Below are 20,940 nucleotides of genomic sequence, written 5' to 3'. Positions count from 1 at the left end.
GTGTAATGCTTATTGTATCTAGTTTCGATCACCTACACTCAACTCGGTCTAATGCTTATTGTATCCTTTCAGCGAATTCACGGATGAACAGTGGTGGCTTCCGCGCGATCCCACGGGCGCGGAGTTGGAGACTCTACTGAAAGAGGGTGCTCCCGAAGTAAAAATAAACTTTGTGTCTTGGTTCATGAAAAAAGTAATGTCTAAGCTGTCCCTCTTACCTACCAATATGTGACTTGTCCCTGTTATTCCACGTAACTAATGCACACAACAAATTTGAACCGTGCTTGTAGGGAGCTGATGCAAACGTTGAGATGACAGATGAGTTGAGATGTGTTTCCCAAGGTTGTAACCGTGACGTCATGAAGTATGAGAAGTATGACGTGAATGGGTTTCGATTCCATACAGAGACACACCAGAAGGGCCGGGCGAATCCAAAAACGATAAATACTGGTGTCTTCACTAAAGGATCCGATACCTTTGATTACTACCGGAGGTTAGAGAATGTATACGAGCTGACCTTCAATCGTACAAACAAACAACTCAATCTCGTTGTGTTCAAGTGTCATTGGTTCGACCCAAGAGGTGGACAGAGAATTACCAAGTCCATTGGGTTAGTTGAAGTTAAGCCTTCCACCACCTATACCGGAGCCGATGTCTATATTGTTGCTCACCAAGCCAAGCAAGTTTATTATTTGCCGTACCCATGCCAGAAAGCGGCCCTCAACGGCTGGGAAGTCGTGTTCCAAGTATCGCCACATGGTAACCTACCGATTCCCTCCGAGGACGATTACAACAACATTGACCCTGTAACATACGAGGGAATTTTCTATCAAGAGGAAGAGGACTTCGGGCACTTTGAGTTAGAATGTGTTCTTGAAGAGGACCTCAGGAACGATGCAGAAACTCGTGGTGAGTCAGTGGTGGATCTAAAGGACATAGATATGCTCGAGAAGTTACAAGTGGAAGATGATAGCGATGATGAGCCTCCACCAGTCTATCAAAATCCAACTTACTACTCAAAAGATAGTGCTAGTGATAGTGGCAAGGAGAAACAAAATGAGATTGACGATGAGATTGATGACGGCTGGTGAGGGTCTTTTATGTGTTTATATTTCAACATGCTTCTTATTTGTTTAGTATCTTTATGCTTAGTATTTATATTTTTTTCAACATGCTTCTTTATTGTTTAGTATCTTTATGCTTAGTATTTATATATTTTTGAACATGCTTCTTAATTGTTTAGTGTCTTTATGCTTACTATTTATATATTTTTCAACATGCTTCTTAATTGTTTTCTCTTTCTCAATGCAGGTGATTGAACAATATGAGCGGCGGCAAGGAGGACTCGTCGAGCTTGCTTAAGAAGATGCAACAACGCAAGAACAATGTTAGAAGGAGTGAGAGGGCACCGCGTCGCAATCCGCGTTACGAGGACGGCGCGGTAGGAGGAGGAGGACGAGGACGAGGACGAGGACGGGGACGAGGTGGTGGAGCTGGAGGTGGCTTGGGAGGAGGTGGAGGTGGAGGTAGAGGTGGAGGTGGCTGGGGAGGACCGGACTTTGAGCCACCACCCTCGGCTTCAGGCGACGTTGCTTCCGGGTTCTTTTTGGAGGGGACGTCTAGAGAGGAGGCGGAGACGGAGTCTAGAGCCGAGGAGGACTCTAGCCGCGGGTTTGAGACTCCGGAGGAGGATGGGCGGCCGAAGGCACTGAAGATTCGTGGGGAAGCGAGAGTCCCCGACGAGAGGAAGGAGCCTAAGACCCATGAGGCGAAGACCCTTATTATTCCTGCTGGCCCTGAGTAAGTGTACTAATTTGGCAATTTCGATTTTCATGTACTAATGTTTGATTTTCATGTGCCAATGTTTGATTTTCATGTGCAGCAATTGGATATTTCCTCCGGGGGTCAAGGGGCGCCTGCCTAGCAGCATGATTGGAGCTTTGCTTAGGAAGTTCTGGCCGAGCAAGTACTATCCCCTCGGCACTGTCCCAGCTGGCGAGAAGAAGCTAGCCACTACTTGGACGGACTACGAGAGTGCCCCTGGCGTAGGCTTCCCGACGGCTGCTGAGGCCGTGATGAGAAAGTTTTGGGTAAGACATATTTTCTCGAGCTTCGTTCATATTTGATGACCCCAATGTTCTAACTCATGAATCTCACAATTGTTTTTTGCATGATTGAAGTGTTTTTATCGTGTGGCGCCCGAGGTTGAGGAGACGGCCGCGAACAGGACTTTGCGGGCGACTTGTGAGAGGTTGACACAGCAGTAGTTGTACAACCAAATGATCACGTCAGCGGGTCACTTCTGGGCGGAGAGAGGCGAGAGGGTCCATAAGCCGGACATTGTCGGTAAGAATGCTAAGGCCGAGTACGAGATGACGGTGGAGGACTACATGTCGGTGAGTAAAATGTCAATGAGATTCTACATTGCTACTAAGTTGCGATTGCATTAGATTGAGTTGAGTATTGCATTTTCAGGTTATCCCCGATTGGGCCGAGCCGCATGCCGAGGCATGGGAGGAGATGGTTAGGACGAGGTGGCTCAAGATGGACGAGGACTTTGCAGCCGTGGCGAGGCGGAACGCGGAGAACCGAGGCGACGGTGGCACACACCGTGGGGAAACCTCAGCTACGAGCGCTACAAGGGGAAGACGGTATGTATACATTTTATTTTCCTTCAGGTTCAAAGTTGGTACTCACAACATTTCCTTTCGCGATGCAGAGGGCCGCGTTAGGACCCGAGGAGGAGATGTCTGACCTCGAGATATACAACAAGATGCGGCTTAAGAAGCCCGATCTCTCGCAGCCTCAGCCCTCGCTCCCTGAGTACTTCGGCACCTACGCCGAGGACGTCGAGAACTACTGCGAGATGGTGAGGCATCGTCACCCGGAGGTGGATGACCCCATGAGCGCGGAGGTCGACGAGGAGTCGTTGGTCCTGTCGTCCGGAGGGTTGCCGCATGGCCGTCTCGCCATGCTGAACAAGGCCGTCAAGCATACCCTCACCACGACCTTCACGCGTCTCAAGGCGGGACTCACCAAGGACAGCCCCCCTCTCCCGCCTCGTCGCCGGGCTCGGCAACCCGCATACGACGTAAGTTTCCCTCATTTCCATCCTCTTTCCGACTTTCGTTCATACATTGCTAAGTGCTAACGAGACATGAATTTGTGAAATTGTAGCCTGACTTCGAGGCGGCCTACGTGGCCGCTCATCAAGAATATCAGGTGGCCTTCAACCAGCACCAGCAGCAATTCATGGAGTACATGGCATATATACATGTAAGTTCCAACCTTTGTTTTCGCAAATGATGACAAGTCCCACTTTCCCCTAGTTTGATGCTTCATTTCTGCAAAGACTGACATGTAAACTATCTTGCAGGCGTCGTTTGTGGCCAATCAAACTGGACAGACAGCGGATTTAGGGCCGATGCCTCCCTTTCCGGGGCCGGCGCCAAACATGCCATCGAAGGAAAATTTCGCTGCGGAGTACTATGGGAGAACAACGGTAAGTTCTTCGCCAAACCGAATACTACGGCTTTCCTTTGCCTCGCAAATTGCTAACATCTCGGGAACATGTGTGTAGGGAACGGGATGTTCCGGAAACCAGGGTGGTGGGAGGGACATGACACCGGTTCATCATGGTGGTCCTTCTCCCGGTGCTACACCCGGTACTTCTCCCGGTACTTCTCCCGGTCCTTCTCCCGGTGGTTCTTCCGCAGCTTCTACTGGAAGGAATCGGCCGGTGTTTAGCGGCGACGAGCTCCTCTAGTTGTCCCATAGTAGCTACTTATGTATCCGCACTATGACACTATGACACTTGTACCTATGTTATGAGACTACGACTATGTATCCGTAACTATGTTATGAGACTTGAACTTCGTGTTATGTCTATTTGCACTTACTCTATTTCGTGTGAATTAATTTGTGATTTAATGTGCTGCTAATCCTGGGAAACAACCAAACCAGCAAAAAAAAGAAAAAATGGTCATCTCTACGCCGACGGGTTCCCCCTCGGGGTAGCGTCGACATGAACCATATGGCACCCTCTACGCCGACGGCTTCCCCCTCGGGGTAGCGTCGAGTGAAACAGGGGCGCGACGCGTGGCAGTCTACGCCGACGGCCACCCGCTCGGCGTAGGATGCGCCACGGCCCGCCAGGACGCGCCGCGTGGCAGTGTACGCGACGGCCGCGCCCCTCGGCGTAGCGTGCAGCGCAGCTCGCCAGGATGCGACGCGTGGCGGGGTACGCCGACGGCCGCGCCCCTCGGCGTAGCGTGCAGCACAGCTCGCCAGGGTGCGACGCGTGGCGCGGTACGCCGACGGCTGCCCCCTCGGCGTAGCCGTAACGGCCGTCAGCTCGACGGCGCCCGTTAGCGTGCTACGCCGAGCGCTAGTACGCCGACGGGTGGCCTGGCCCTCGGCCCTCTCGTTCTACGCCGACGGTCGCTGATACGCCGAGGGCCACGTGGCTTCTGCCGAGGCCAACCTTGCCCGAGGAGCTACGCCGAGGGTCCCCGTCGGCGTACCGTACGCCGACGGCTAGGCTGTGGTACGCCGAGGGCCGGAGGCCGTCGGCATAGGTAGAGATTCCTGTAGTGAATCCTTAAAATCTACATGATCGCCTCAATAGTGACAATATCATCACACGCTTGGCAATATCATCGCACGACTAATTTTAACTCTGGCAGGAAAATAATCTCTATCTCTATCTCTATCTCTACTATTTAAAAAGGAGGAACTGGTTCTGTTTCCTCCGGTCAAAGGTTTCGTCCAACATATTTTTTATCTGACCATTTTACCCTCCCACCAAATCACATAATACACGCATATAGCAGGACACCGGTTCCTTTATCTCTATCTCTGCCGGCCTTCGAGAAAGGGAAACGCTGCTTATCCCCCGGAGGATCGCACGCGCTGCGTCCTCCGGACGCGCAGCCGTCGGATCATTGGCATCGTGCGAACGAGATAGCAGCAGCGCGTCCGCACCACACTGCCACACGCACCTCCTTCTCTCTTCCTTAGGGCACCCACAATGTATAGCCAAATGTGGTTCTATATTAGCTTTTTGGCTTTTGGAACTAGTTCCCTACATTGTGAAGGTAGTTCCAAAAGAAGCAAAAGTGGGAACCGGAGCAAGTAGTTGCTCCGATGCCAAGTTTGTGGCCAAATTCTTGATGGGTTAAAATATGCATATCTAAGGAAGAAAGAGAAGATGGTTAAGGTGAGAGAGAGGATGGCTGTAAAGAAAAATAATTCTTTTACATTATTTGTGTCAGTATTAGGGCCCACTATGTAGATATTTGGAACTAGGCAATATTGTGGAGGTGTAGCCATATGTAGTTCCGATGCCAAATATTGTGCTTTGTCAGATTTGGCCATTCATACATTGTGGATGCCCTTATCTCTTTCTTTTCCAATCGCTTCTCCATCCCCAAGCAATTTTTCCCCCATGGAACTCGGGCCTGGAACTCGAGGCAGATGCTCCACCAGACCACCACCACGTGCACCGCCGCCTCCGCCGCCTCCGCCCACGCAAACGGCGCCGCCTCCGCATCCCTCTGCCACGGCCAGATATTTCCCTGCCTCTCGTGTTCTTCTCGGATTTCGCCGGCGCCGGCCTTGCAAGAGGGAGGTGTCGCCGGTGCTACGGGAAGGGGCGCCGATGCTGCGGGCATCGCCGGTACTTCGGGGCTCCATCGCCTTCTCCCGCTCCTTTTTCTTCCACACCACCACTTCAAAAGACTGGCGCTAGTCGAGCTCACCACCGGCTGCAAGGCCAGAGTCGACGACATGTACATGTACGCCTCCGCTGGTGGCGCTACAAGCAGCGATAGCGTTTGCTACAATAGGCACCGGTGGCCGCTACAACCGCCGACTAGTACTACTGCTACAAGCGTCGGTGGTGGGCGCTGCAAGCTGCACTGGCGGTTGCTACAAGGGGCGGTGGCGGCTGCTACCATCGGTGTCGGCGCGTCGCCGGCTGCTACCATCGATGGTTTCCGACTGCTACATCAGCGGCGGCGGTTGCTTCAAGGGGTGTCGCCGCATGCTACAAGGAGTTGTGGCGGCTGCTACCATCGACGACGGCGGCTGGTTCAAGGGGCCTCGCCGGCTGCTACAGGCGGAGGCGGCGGTTGCTTCAAAAGGCGGCGGCTGCTTCAAAAGGCGGCGGCGGCGGCTGCTTCAAGGGGCCACGCCGGTTTCTACATGGGGCATCGCCAGCTGCTACCATCGGCGGCGGCGCCTGCTACAAGGGGCCACGCCGGCTGCTACATGGGGCATCGCCGGCTGCTACCATCGGCGGCGATGGCTGCTACATGCGGCTGTGGTGGCGGATTGCTTGAAATGGCGTCGACGTTCAGCGGCGGCAGTCTATGGGCACGCGGCGTTGCTGCTATGGGCTTTGGTGTTGCTGCCTTGGTACCCGGCCAGCAACTAGCCCGTTGCTGCTAGCCACGGTCGGTGCTATTGCGTGCAGATTTTCGGTGGAGCTACCGGCGGCGGTCAGCCGTGCAGGGTGCACGGTGCTGCCGGTGAGCGGATGAGCTATGTTTAGATGTGGTGCGAGGAGAGTCAGGGGAACATGCGAAGTAGGTAGACTTGGTCAAATACGAACCCGGATGCGAGGCCCTCTCGTTTTCTATTCCGTTGCGGGTTTGTGCTGGTCCTGGGGACACGTGTCAAGCACCAGAGGCGGGGGATCAGAGCTTTGATCCCCCAGGGGACGCTCAGCACGATCCTTCGAGAAAACCACAAACCCTCGCCGCCTCGCGCTCCTCCACCTCCAGTGAGCTTGGGTACCCTGACGCGGCCTCCCGACGGCGAGGTACGGACGTAGGGTTACCTCTCCCACATGTCGGCGCGTGGCTGCACGCGTGTACTCGCCGCTGCCCTGCACGAATCGAGGACGCCAACGCCCCTGTTCTCATCCTCCTCCGGTCGCCGTCCCCCTCATGTGGCAGCGGTAGGTATTCATTCCAAGATCTATGGCAGCGCGTGATGTCAATCTTTCTTCTCATCTTTCTACCAGACCGTCTGTTAGTTAGCTGTCCACCGCCGGCGTCTTCCTCCCTTACCATTACCCATCTGATCTATGGAGGTGAGCGATGTTGACGGTTCATGTTCTTCTCCACTCCCAATCTCAGATCTTGGAATTTCCCGTATGTTGATGTGCCTATTAACGCTTTATTGTCCTTAGTTCTTCCTCCGTGATTGGTGTTGCAATAAATTATTTGATCCTAAGGCTGGTTACGCCTTGTACATTCATGCTTTCGCAGGCCATGGCTGGGATAGGAATCCAAACAATATAGACTGAGTATTTACATGACAGTTTCAGATAAGCAGGGAGAAAGGGAGAGGTAATGGGCATGGACGAGGATGGGGACGCCATGAGGGAGCACCTCATTCACGCTGATGCTGACGGCTGGTGGCAAGGCCATGAAGAAACTCTCTTCCTCGTATAGTACTGCCTTTCTCCCTCCTACTGCTTGTCGTCTTCATCGAAGTGTCAGAAAACATTTGCAAGGTAATGCGCCATCTCACTATTTTTTTAGATAAAAGGCACTGAAGTGCCCGACTTTGAATTAACAAAGCCAGCAACGGCGAAAACGATACAAAGTGCTGAACCCAGCTTACAGAACGACACCACACACCACACGAACTACCGAAGAAGCTACAGCCGGAAGCGCGACCAAGAAGCTCAGCCAAAGCGCCTACGAGGACTCGAAGAAGAGCTGGAGTCTACAGTGTCGGGCCGGAGCTCACCCGAGAGCGAGCCATTTTCACGCACGCCTCAACAACACTCCTCCGTCGCAGAAGCGCCACCGGAAGCCGACCACCACCGAGGACCGAGCCGCGTTGCTCACAGACCGAGAAGTAGCACCAAGGAGGCTCGACCAGGGAAGGGGACGTAGCAAGCCTTGCCGAAGATCGCCAAACGAAGCCACCTTCGCCACACAACCTTCGGAGAGCTGCATGTTGTGGTCTCCAAGACGATGTCTTCAAGAAGATCGCGACACCGGAGTGCCGCCACCGCCCGATCCGAGGATCTTGGGTTTTCACCCGGAGATAGTAGGAAGAAGGAGAGAAGCCCCATGACACCTTCAAGAAGGGGACGGCGTCCGCGGACGTCGCTGTCATGGCCCAAACGGGCAAGGGTTTCCCCTCGGCGTAGCCTCTCCTTCTTGCACACAGGGTTAGGCCGTCGAACGATGACCGAACCGCCGCCACAACACACGGCTCGTCGCAACCACGCCGCCCGCACGACCATGGCCACCGACCAGCACCAGAACCTCTGGCTCGCCCGTCAACCAGCAAGGTTCCCACCGACCAAGGCCGCCGCCTTGGAACCAAACTCCTCGCGCCGTCGGACCGCAACAGAGCACCGAGAACCGCCACCGATGCAGAACACCCACTCCCGAACAGGCGATGACCGACCTCACCGGCATCTGCCCCATGCAGACCACCAGATGAGTGAGCAACTCCAAAGATCAAGGCAGCCCACAGCCACCACGGCTCTCACCGGCGCCAGATCTGAGGATTGGACGGAGACTTCCGCAGCTTGATCCGCGGCCAGCAACCACCCCGGCTGCCGGCTGTGCGAGATCCGGCAGAGGAGGAGACGCGCGGGGGGGGGGGGGCTCGAAAAGGGGGCCGGGCCCCTGCCCGGCCGGCCGAAACCACCCAGCGCCCAGCGCCCAGCTCCCTCCTGAAAGCCGCCCAGGCGGAGCGACGCCCGACGCGCCGCCGCACGCGCCGCCCGCAGACGCAGGCCAGATGGCGCCGCCCGCGCCGCCCGCAGCCGTCGTCCGGACGCCGCCGCCAAGATCACGAGGGGAAACCTACTTCAAGCAGGGCGCTGAGCCTCCGCCAGCCGACCACGAGGAGGGGGGCCTCGCCGCCGCCGTCAACCGCGCGGACCAGGCCCGGCGGCGACCATCGGCGGCGGCGGGGCGAGGGGGGTGGGGGGAGGGGTTAGGGTTAGGTGGGGGAGCAGAAACACGGGAGACAGAAAGTAAACATGAAAGTCTGCCCCGGAACGACAGAATAAACTTTGACAAGCATTCAAAGACGCATTAATGTTCAATAGTACGTATCACTGCTTAGGTGTCAGAAAAATGATCATACAAGTTCTGTTTCAAAGAAACTCTACAAAAGAAAAGTTCCATCTTAAAGAAACTCTACAATTTAAGGTTCTATAAAAGGTCGTCTTTATAAAACCATCCGTCCCCGGCGAGCTGGCGCTCGGTGTTCTGCGGCTGGGTGGTGCGGGCGGTGGGAGGTGGTTTCCCGAGCGCGCATGGCGGCGTTGTCAAAGATGCGTCCGAGTACGCTAGGCTATATCTGGGCCCAAGCCCTACGCACATGTGGCTGATGCAGGAGTGGGGCGCATGTGGCTGATCCGAGGCAGGGGTTGCACCTATGGTGCTCTAATCGTGCACACGGTGGAACACTAGGCTGTCGAGGTTGACTGTGTTGTGGCGGCCGTGGGAAGCCAGGACGGTGGCCCGTGTGCATGAGATCTGTCGTCCACGGAGATGGTGTGACGCTACCGTCGCTACGGGTGGTTCTGCGACTGGTGCGGTAGGTGTTCGGAGGATGGAGGCCGGCAATGGAGTCACTGATGTGCAGTGCGGTAGGTGTTCGGAGGATGGAGGCCGGCGATGGGGTCCCTAGGGGCTTGGTTGGGGAGTCAGCGTGTCGGGCAAAAGCATGCACTGACTTTGGTTCGGTGCCGATAATGGTGACGCACTCTTCTGCTGTGTTTTTTTTTTTTCTTTTTGAGGGCATCGTCATGGAACTCCGTCCTCCACCACGGCGAGAGTCATGAGATCTCTAGACGAAAACCCAATCTCCGTTGGAGAGGGCGGTGACATGGTCACTACTTTCTTGAAGGTACCGCCTTGAAGCCCATGACTCTTTGTAGGAGTTGTGGTTGTTGTGCACGGTTGCTTCATCGAGGTGGGTAGACGAAGCCAGAGCGGTGGCCCTGGCTGGCGGATGGACGGCGAGGTAGCAACCTTGGGGTACGATGCAGTGTTGGCCAAATGGGGCTTGATCGTGGATTGTATCGTAAGGGTGGTGACATGGTGCTTCGAGGGTTGCGATCTCGTTGAGCTGGCCGATGCAACCGGCTAGCAAGCCTGGCCTGGGCAGTGACCCCAGATGTATGCATAACTATTGTGGTGTGCGAGCGGCTGCGTTGGTTGGTTAGGGCTACGACCAGTCGAGATGTGTGACATTGTGGTTCACATCCGAGTAGGGGATGTCGAGGCGGCGGCCTCGGAGTTGGGGGCGTGTTCTTGCTACGATGGTGGCCTAGTGTCACGTGAGCGGCGGGTCTCTATTTTTTGGATTGCGGATGAGATCCCCGACCTTTGCATCGAAGAGATACATACAACTTTTATTTAGGTTTTATTCAACAAAGACTTGTCAAGAACCTAAATCATAAAACCCGAAGTCACCACTCAACACTTATAAACCCGAAAATGGGTAAAGAAACATGTCGCCAAGGCCTTGCACCCTAAAAACGGAAACAACACCCCACCATCTAAATACAAGGGGCATTACCGAGTCACCCTTTGACGGAAACGGGGGCACTCATCCGGTCTAGCACACACTCGGCGGGAACCTCATGCAATCGCTTCATAAGTCGTCGTCGCCATCACCGCTGCTCTATCTTCATGGTAAAAATCCACATATCTTTTCGCAGGCATGTCGCCGACGCTAATATGGCGCCAGATAACGCCACCTCCCTGCGCGAGTCCATCACATCGCGTCTGACGAGGGTGCTCCTCGGCAATGCCCACCATGAGGGGCTTAGGGTTGACAGAATCCTGCAGGCTAGCACGAGACATCGGATACCAGACAAACGGAGAGAGAGATTTACCCAGGTTTGGGGCCCTCGATGAGGTAAACCCTTACTTCCTGCTTGTATGATCTTGATTATCGAGTATATCGGGTTACAATGGGGTAGCCGATAGGCTGCTATGGTCGACTCGCCGGGAGGCAAGGATTCTAGGGTTTGTGCTCTAAGTTGCGGTGGTTCTACGTATTGTTGTTCTCTCATTCGGCAGGCTCTCTCCTGGCCTTTATATAGCAGGCCAGGTCCCGAGAGTCCTGCCCGAACTTGACTAGGTTACAATAAAATCTAATCTAGTCTTTCCTTTAACGAAGTCTTCTTGCCTTGTTCGTCAAGAATCCATCTTCTGGTAGGTCTCCTTTGCTGGAACCGATGTATGGGCCCGCCTTGATCGTTGGGCAATCTTCATGGGCCCCTAGTTGAGCCAAGGGAGGTAGACTAATGTCGGGTACCCGAAGGGTAATGCCCACATCAGCGTCCGTCGAAGAGTTCCCGTTGCTCCATGCCGCCGAGACTCATCTTCGTTGACTTGGTTGATGCACTCCGGTCTACCACCATCAAACAGCTCCAAATACAACACCCCAAGAGCTAAAAGTCGAAAGTGCCGCCATCGTCCCATCTGGGATACACAGATCTAGGGTTTTCCCGAAACAACATGAGTGACTAGACGTTGGCTATAATGATGATGCCTTCGACAAGGTAACGACGCCGCCGTGTTCGAGATCGGGGCTCGGTTTGCACCGGCATCCGCGCCTCCCCAACTCGTCATCGAGACGAACAACCAACCCCCATTGGCGGAGGAGGCAGCCGCCAAGCCCCCTGCATCCTCAAACTGCGTAAGCCCCCTGCATCCTCAAACTGCGTGTTGAAGCCCAAAAGTACCATTTATGTTGGAGTAGGGAGAAAGAAGGCTCGAACCGCAGCCCGAGAAGAATAGCGTCAGGCCTATCAAACTGGGATACTATTCTTGCAATGATCAGAACAACAATGGGCCATAAAATTGTTTTGTATTTTCCTAACTTCTCTTTCTAAAAAGTGAAGCTCCCCCATTGGTGGTCGAGTTAACTCTGCAATTGTAGAATTTGGTATCTCTTCTCCTGCAGAAGAAAGGCAGCAGAATCCAGTTTCTCATGCATTACAATATTTTCCGCATGCTTGCTGAAAAAGTCATAGCCGGTACGAGACACATGCGACTACCTGTTTCTAGAATTCTGCGCCGCTGCCATCTTCTTTCTCTACCCATCTTTCATCCTACACGGAAGGATGGATCAGTAGGCCTCAGATCCCCGCCGGACATGTACGGATAAGGGGTGATCAGATTTTTTGGAAGCGCTCTAGCGCGACTACTGGCTGATGGGATTCGTAGCATAGAAAACAAAAAAAATTCTACCGCAAGAACGAAAACCAAGCCAAGATGCAATCTAGAAGATGGGAGCAACGAGAAGATCATGAGACTAACCCTCGAAGATTTCCAAAGCCTGCGAGATTAGATCTCGTTGTTGCAGAAGATGATCACTTGCCGCTTTCAAAAGCGCGTAGAAGATCTTGACGGTGCCACAGTCGGGCAGCACCTCCGTACTCGGTCACACGTTCGGTGTTGATGACGACGTCCTTCTCCCCGTTCCAGCAGGCAGCGAAAGTAGTAGATCCTCCTCGGAATCCCGACAGCACGACGGCGTGGTGGCAGTGGTGGTGGAGAACTCCGGTAGGGCTTCGCCTAAGCGCTACTAGAGTTGTATGTGGAGGAGGGGCGGCTAGGGTTTGGGGAGAGGGGGTCGCCGGCCTTGGTGCCTCTAGGGGTGCGGCCAAGGTGGTGTTTGTGGTGGCCGGCCCCTTCCCCTTGTCCCTCATTATATAGGTGGAACCCACAAGGGTTTGCCCAAAGTCTTCGAATAAGACCCCAATTCAAAACTGCCATATGGACGAATCCTACTTGGGGTGGGACTCTCCCCTTTCCCATTGGTGGGGTGGCCGGCCCCTTTAGGTGGAGTCCACCTGGGACTCCTCCTCCCTTTGGCTGGCCGGCCAAGCTAGGTGGAGTCCCTCCTCCATGGTGATTTCTTCCGAACTTTTCTAGAACCTTCTAGAACCTTCCATAAATACACCGGATCATTTTCAAACTTAGAAAATGACTTCCTATATATGAATCTTATTCTCCGGACCATTCCGGACCTCCTCGTGATGTCCTGGATCCCATCCAAGACTCCGAACAAAACTTCGAACTCCATTCCATATTCCATATCTACTTAAAACGACATTAAACCTTAAGTGTGTCACCCTACGGTTCGTGAACTATGCAGACATGGTTGAGACTCTTCTCCGACCAATAACCAATAGCGGGATCTGGAGATCCATAATGGCTCCCACATATTCAACGATAACTTAGTGATTGATTGAACCATTTTACTTGTCCGAGGTTTGATCATCGGTATCTCCATACCTTGTTCAACCTCGTCTCCGATAAGTACTCTTTACTCGTACCGTGGTATGTCATCTCTTATGAACCATTCATATGCTTGCAAGCTAATCAGACGACATTCCACCGAGAGGGCCCAGAGTATATCTATCCGTCATCGGGATGGACAATATCCCACTCTTGATCCATATGCCTCAACTCATACTTTCCGAATACCTAAGCCCACCTTTATAACCACCCATTTACGCAGTGGCGTTTGATGTAATCAAAGTACCCTTCCGGTATAAGTGATTTACATGATCTCATGGTCGAAGGACTAGGTAACTATGTATCGAAAGCTTATAGCAAATTGAACTTAATGACGTGATCTTATGCTACGCTTAATTGGGTGTGTCCATTACATCATTCATCTAATGACATAACCTTGTTATTAATAACATCCAATGTTCATGATCATGAAACTATGATCATCTATTAATCAACAAGCTAGTTATACAAGAGGCTTACTAGGGACTCCTTGTTGTTTACATAACACACATGTATCAATGTTTCGGTTAATACAATTATAGCATGATATGCAAACATTTATCATAAACATAAAGATATATAATAACCACTTTATTATTGCCTCTTGGGCATATCTCCAACAGTCTCCCACTTGCACTAGAGTCAATAATCTAGATTACATTGTAAGGTACCTAACACCCATGGCATTCTGGTGTTGGTCATGCTTTGCCCTAGGGAGAGCTTTAGTCAACGGATCTACCACATTCAGATCTGTGTGTACTTTGCAAATCTTTACTTCTCCATCTTCGATGTACTCATGAATCGAATGAAAACGCAGTTTGATATGCTTCAGCTTCTTGTGTGACCTTGGTTCTTGTGCATTGGCGATGGCACCCATGTTGTCACAATAGATGACTAGTGGGTCCAATGCACTAGGAACCACACCAAGCTCAACAATGAACCTCTTCATCCATACCGCTTCTGATGAAGCCTCTGAAGCCGCTATGTATTCCGATCCAGTTGAAGACTTCGCCACCGTGCACTGCTTGGAGCTACACCAGCTTACTGCAGCACCATTCAATATAAACACGTACCCAGACTGAGACTTAGAGTCATCAGGATCAGTGTTCCAACTTGCATCGGTGTAACTGGTTACAACGAGCTCTTGGTCACTGATACGTCCATTTTGCATCACTATTTTATATCATAATTTACTGTTATTCATTGATATATTTCATATTTAGAGATGATACTTATGTTATTTCACCTATTTTGCATGTTTCATGATTATTGGAGAATCACCCACTGGAGTCAGGATTCTGCTGGAAAAGGCACCGTCAGGATACAATATTTCTGAAGATCAACAATTGACGGAAAATATACCGAAGCTCCTATTTTTCCAAATGACGGAGCCAGCCAGGAGGGGAGGCCGAGGAGGGCCACCATGGCCCCCCATAGGCCGGCGCGGGCTCCACCCTGGCTGCGCCGCCATGTGGGAAGGGGGCCCACGACCCCCCTCGGCTGTCTCCCTTTCGCGTACTTCATCTCCAGAGAACCCTAAGGTGTACGGGGACATCGAGAATAGACGCAGCCGCCTCTGCGGGGCAGAAAACACAAGAGAGAAAAGAGCTCTCCGGCAGGCTGAAATCTGCCGGGGAAATTCCCTCCCGGAGGGGGAAATCGTCGCCATCGTCACCGTCATCGAGCTGGACTTCATTGGGATCATCATCACCATCATCTCCACCGCCGACACCATCATCTCCACCGCTGCACCTCGTCTCCGTTGTAACATCTAGGGTTGAATCTTGATTATTTCATAGGGGAAACTCTCCCGGTATTGATTACTCCTTGTTATTGATGCTATTGAGTGAAACCATTGAACCAAGGTTTATGTTCAGATTGTTATTCATCATCATATCACCTCTGATCATGTTCCATATGATGTCTTGTGAGTAGTTCGTTTAGTTCTTGAGGACATGGGTGAAGTCTAAATGTTAGTAGTGAACTATGTTGAGTAATATTTAATGGTTTGATATTTAAGTTGTGGTGTTATTCTTCTAGTGGTGTCATGTGAACGTCGACTACATGATACTTCACCTTTATGGGCCTAGGGGAATGCATCTTGTATTCGTTTGCCAATTGTGGGGTTGCCGGAGTGACAAAGAACTTTGAACCCCGTTGGTATATCGATGCATGAGGGATAGCAGGATCTCAGAGTTTAAGGCTGTGGTTAGATTTATCTTAATTACTTTCTTGTATTTGCGGATGCTTGCAAGGGGTTTAATCACAAGTATGTATTAGTCCTAGGAAGGGCGGTGCATTAGCATAGGTTCACCCACACAACCCTTATCAAAACAATGAAGATTAATCAACTATATGAAGCGAAAGCACTAGACTAAATTCCCGTGTGTCCTCAAGAACGTTTGGTCATCATAAGTAAACAAACCGGCTTGTCCTTTGTGCTAAAAAGGATTGGGCCACTCGCTGCAACTATTACTCTCGCATTTTACTTACTTGTACTTTATTTATCTGCTATATCAAAACCCCCTGAAAACTTGTCTGTGAGCATTTACAGCGAATCCTTCATCGAAACTGATTGTCAACACCTCTGCTCCTCGTTGGGTTCGACACTCTTATTTATCGAAAGTACTATGATACACCCCCTATTCTTGTGGGTCATCAAGACTATTTTCTGGCGCCGTTGCCGGGGAGTGAAGTGCTATTGGTAAGTGGAATTGGTAAGGAAAACTTTTACTGTACGTGCTGTTTTTATTTTTGCCTGCTGCTATAATTCATTATGGAGAGATCTTCTCTTGAATTCCTATTTGGAAAATCTACTACTACTGCAACGGTAGTGGATGAGGCGCCAGGTGAGAAAGAGGATCCATATAAAATACCTATGAAAACTATTGAACGTGTTGTGGATAACCGCTATGAAGGGGATGGAATTGTCCATCCGGGAGATCATTTACTGTTTTTACATGAATTATGCGGGTTATTCAAGTGTGCAGGTATTTCTATGGATGAAGTTAGGAAGAAACTATTCTCTATATCGCTGTCTGGTAAAGCGGCGCATTGGTATAAATTGCTGAAGAATGGGAATTCTCTTGATTGGAAGGATATTGTGCCTCTATTTTATTCTAAATTTTATCCTCCAAGTGAAATTCACAAAGACCGGAACCGCATATATAATTTCTGGCCTCATGATGGAGAGAGTATTTCCCAAGCATGGGGGAGGTTGAAGTCTTTAATGCTCAAATGCCCCATTCATGAGCTTCCTGGTAATATCATCATTGATAATTTCTATGCAAGACTTTCTTTTCAAGATAAAACCTTGCTGGATACTGCTTGTTCTGGATCATTCACGCGCAACAAAGAAGAGTTTAAATGGGACCTTCTTGATCGGATTCAGGAGAATACTAAAGGATGGGAGAACGACAAAGGTAGAGAGTCAGGTATAAATTATGATTACGAATGCATTGAAACTTTTATGGATACTGATAAATTTCGTAATATGAGTGCTACTTATGGTCTTGACTCTCAAGTTGTTACAAATTTTTATAAAGCCTTTGCCTCTCATTTTGAATTGCCTAGGAAGAATTTTGATATGTATCATGAACCGTACAAAGATAAAACTGATTCACCTATAGGTAAATGTGTTGAAATTAAAACTGTTGATCATATTCTTCCTGAAGCTTATATTGAAAAAACTCCTTTCCCTGCTAAAATGAAGGAGTATTCTGTCATCACTAGTGTGGTTAATGTAACATCCCAAGTAAGCTACCATCTTTACTTTCCATGTTTATGCATCATATTTGCATCATGCATGTCATATCATGTCACCTTTGGTTTTTTTATCAAATTGCATTTTGGTTTTTGTTGTTCTTTATTTTAAGTGTTGTTCTCCCTCCTTCTTCCTCTTGTTTCATCTCACCACTTGTGATGTTACAAGAAAAGCCAAAGCCTAAACCTATTTCCTATCACTTGACCTTTTTCAAAAATGTCATGCCAATTTTTCTAGTAAATATGGGTTGATATTAAACCCCTCTCTTTAATATCTTACTTTGCAATTAATCAACTTAAGCATGTATTTGCAATGTTCAAAATGTTTGTCTTGTTTACAAATAAAAATATTTATGTTGAAACTATTCCTCTCACTTGTCTCTATCTTTGTTTCAAATCCAAATTGTTTTCCAATGGTTCAAATAAAATCTGAGAAAGAAAAAGGAATAACAGAAATAAAAGAAAATCAGCCCAAGCTCTCTGTTCTCTTCCTGGAGCAAGCCCATATGACCATTTTGTTTTCTTTCTTTCCTGGAACGACAAGGCAGCGCCCTGCTCCTTGCTTTCCGTACAGAGCACGAGCAGTGCGTGCTCTTTTCTTCCCCACCTGCTCCAAGCACTTTCCCCTCTCTCCTTGAGCAACAAAATCATCCCAGCAAACCCTACCCATCTCCCTTTTCCTCTCCAAGCCGCCGCCACCGTCTCTGTCTCCTCCCAAAAACCCTCATCGTGAGAAAACCCCGCCGTCTACCTCGTCGACGCCGACGCCATGGCCACCCTCGGCCTCGTCTGAGCGGTGGAATTGAGCCACCGTTCCTTCCTCTCCGTCCTGGTCCGCTTCGCAGAGCTGGAGACGCCGCGGCTGCTCGAACGTGCCTCCACTTCTGCCTCGTGTGCCCCGGCTTCACCTTCATCTACGACGCCGGCGACCTCCCCTGCCGTTTCTTCCTCTTCGTCGACACCTCCAGGGTGAGCAGCCACATGCCCTGACCTTCCTACTTGTTTCCTTGCTTCATCTGGTCCGAGTTGAGAAGGAGAGACGAGATCAGGCGAGATCGAGTTCACATAAAAAAACGCCCAGTTTTTCTTCTCGCAGCACCTGTCTTTCGACACTTCTCCTCGCCAGCACAGGCCACTCCAGCTTGCGTTTTTCACACCGTTGGAAAGCTGAGACGAAGGGCTACAACTTTCGTTTTGGAATCAATCAATTTCGTTTCCTGTAGACGACGCCACATTCGTTCAAAGATCTGTCCAGAAAACAGATTCTGTTTAGTTTCAGTTTTCGCCGTGTCTCTGTTCCATTCTCCGACGAAGCTCACCGGCGTTCCAGATCGTTTCAGCACGCGCTTCTTGTACCTCTAGATGCACAACATCTCAGGCTTCATCTCTGTTTTTGAATCACCCAAATCGGCGCAGAAACGACGTCGCCATTGTCGTTCAAAGTTTGGTCCAGAAACAGATTCCAGATTTCAGTTCAGCTTGCTGTTTCGTCGGTCAGTTTCCCGGCGAGTCTCCCCGTGTACACAGTGCACCAAATCTACCCAAACCTGTCCTATTTGAATCTTGGTACCTTCTTCTTGCTCAACTACATCGAAGCTCCACCTAGGTCTGCCCAGATTCATCGTTTCCGACGCTTTAAAATCCGTGCAGAAATGCCTCTACAGGAATCGCAAGTGTCACAGTTTTCAGTTCAGCTGTCACGTTTTTCAGTTAACCCGGAGACCTACTTTACCTTATTTGTAACCTGGTCACTTTTCAAATCTTTTAAAACTACACTTATACTTGTCCAAACTTTGCAAACTTTATATCCAAGTTGTTCAGAAAAACATGATCTACTCAACCATGAATTTTGTTTCAGCTTTTGAACAAATAAAATTTTGACCACTTTCAAATCTGAACTAAAATTGACAAATCTTACATAAACCATAACTTGAGTTCTATAATTCCAAATTTAATAAACTTTATATCCTTATGCATCAGAAAAACATGAGGAATTCAAATATCAACATTTCATGCATCATTGTCCGCATCCCTGGTTCGGCAAAATTAAAAGTGCAACTTCAACTAAATGATATGTGTGGGTGTTTTTATCGTTTCATGCTACTTTGGAAAGCACCCCACTTAACTTTGCTATACATGAAACCTTGCACCTCATGCATCATATTGTGCATTGCATTTCCTTGTATTGATTTGTGCTTTACTATCCTTGTATGTGCTATTTGGTTCTTCTCGAGTAGACACCGACGCAGAGCAGTACGAGCAGGAGTACGAGTTCCCTCTGGAGGATCGTGTCGGTGCTTCTACCTCTGATCTGACAGGCGAGCCCACCCCTTCACCTATTTTACTTTTACATGCTCTTTTGATCTATTGCCATCCTTATGCTGCGATTCTGTTGTGTCACGTGTCCTATCCACCTGTTACCTATATGTCCGAGATACACCTCCTCGCCCTACCTTTTGTTTGTTGTTTGCCAGCTTTGCGGGTCGTAGGCGAGTTTAGGGTTCTTGTTGATATCTCGAAATGTTCGGGATATCTTGTTGGGTAGTTGATTACTTGCTATATCTGTTGTTGGAGATATTCATGGCTCACCCTAATGATAATAATAAAATGGATAAGAAGAGGCATCGGTGGGTCAACTGTATATTTGGTTTTACCATGGCTCACTTGTGTCCAATTTTATAATTAGGACGAGTTCTTGTTTTCTGATCCAAGACTGAGCGCACTAACCACACGTGGGAGGTTTCACTGGGGCCCCCCTCGACCTATTACCGGAACTGCTTCCACTGTCCAAGTGCCACAATTAGATTTGTAACGTTTTGTTTCCCCCGAGCGTGCAAGCTTGTTTCTTTGTGGTCAGATGTTATGGTGTTACTTTTGGGGAAGCCGTTTGTGCCTTGTAACCCTGTTATCTCTTGCACGCTCGTAGGCGCGGCACGTATTGCTGAGGATGGATTCATCCTGCGGGCACTGTTTCCATCCGAAAGCCGTTCTCGCAACAGCTAGGTCCGCGTCGGAGTTCCGATCGGGCTCTGAAACGGATTTAACCTAGATAGGTGGCTTCTTGGACTTGGTCTGTGGCGAAGGGAGGGGTTGTGATGCGAGGTTTCGCTGGCAAGTTTTCCCAAAACCCTTGCTTGTGGAGTCGGACATGCGTGTATGGGTACAGTAGTGCATCCCTGCAGGGTGAGATCTTATCGATAAGCCGTGTCCGCGGTTATGGACGACTTGGAGATGTTTAACTCGATCATAGAACAACTTACACCTTATTGCCTGTTGTTAATAATTTGCTAATAAAACTTTTTCAAAAGTGTGAGTGCCTTTGCAACACCTCTTGGCGAAGGGGAGTCGCATTGGCTGGGTTTTGTTTGCAGAGTATAGAACTGCTAGATTATACGCTCTCTCACCTTCTCTGATAGACGAATGTAGTAGCGTGTCTCTATTGGTTAGTGCTTTGCTGCCGCTAAACTCCACATATAGCCGGGCGAAGTTTACACCGCCCACCAGCGAGCATAGCTGGTCTTGTCTCGCAAGTACGTGCCATTGGTACTTACCCTCGTTTTTCTCCCTCTTTTTCCGGAACCCGCTTTCGACAAACAGGTACGACAGATGATGAGCAGTACGCAGGTGGCTACTTTGTCGAGTTCACGGACGACGACTTCGTTGCGTAGCAGGATCGTTCCTAAGGCAGCAGCCTGTGGCATGTTGGTTATGGGAACACCGCTTGATTATCTTCAGGACTCTTAGTCCAATTTGGATCTTGTCTGTACCCAGACCATTTGGCTATCTTATGTATGATGTACTGATGGGATATGTTTCCCTTCTGAGTGTCATTTGGATCTTGCTCATTAGAGCTTTGTTATATATGAACCTTATTTTC

General features: G+C 50.1%; 1 protein-coding gene and 1 long non-coding RNA gene across 4 annotated transcripts; both read left to right on the top strand.

Annotated features, from left to right (window-relative positions):
- The first annotated feature begins 5,434 nt into the window (after nt 1-5,434).
- LOC127305601 (uncharacterized) lies at nt 5,435-8,843 on the top strand. 3 transcript variants are annotated; one of them, XM_051336101.2, is made up of 2 exons: nt 5,435-6,961; nt 7,334-8,843. In XM_051336101.2, exon 1 carries the CDS (start codon nt 5,476-5,478, stop codon nt 6,448-6,450), a length of 975 nt encoding a protein of 324 aa, XP_051192061.1. In that variant the 5' UTR covers nt 5,435-5,475; the 3' UTR covers nt 6,451-6,961; nt 7,334-8,843. The 3 variants fall into 3 exon arrangements, with proteins under 3 accessions (XP_051192061.1, XP_051192060.1, XP_051192059.1); XM_051336100.2 differs by having other exon boundaries at nt 7,328-8,843; XM_051336099.2 differs by having other exon boundaries at nt 7,275-8,843.
- An 8,801-nt stretch (nt 8,844-17,644) lies between these two features.
- On the top strand, nt 17,645-20,940 carry LOC139832932 (uncharacterized). The gene is made up of 3 exons (XR_011747828.1): nt 17,645-18,032; nt 19,301-19,381; nt 20,661-20,940. It is a non-coding gene; the product is annotated as an uncharacterized lncRNA (long non-coding RNA).

This window comes from Lolium perenne, chromosome 6, assembly GCF_019359855.2.
Source record: "Lolium perenne isolate Kyuss_39 chromosome 6, Kyuss_2.0, whole genome shotgun sequence".
NCBI classification, from domain to species: Eukaryota; Viridiplantae; Streptophyta; class Magnoliopsida; order Poales; family Poaceae; genus Lolium; species Lolium perenne.
The sequence above is the reverse complement of the archived record's forward strand: the minus strand, read 5'-3'. Positions and strand labels throughout refer to the sequence as shown.

Excerpts from the sequence above, each read along its gene's own strand:
- LOC127305601 (XM_051336101.2), top strand. The coding sequence starts at position 5,476 with ATGCTCCACCAGACCACCACCACGTGCACCGCCGCCTCCGCCGCCTCC.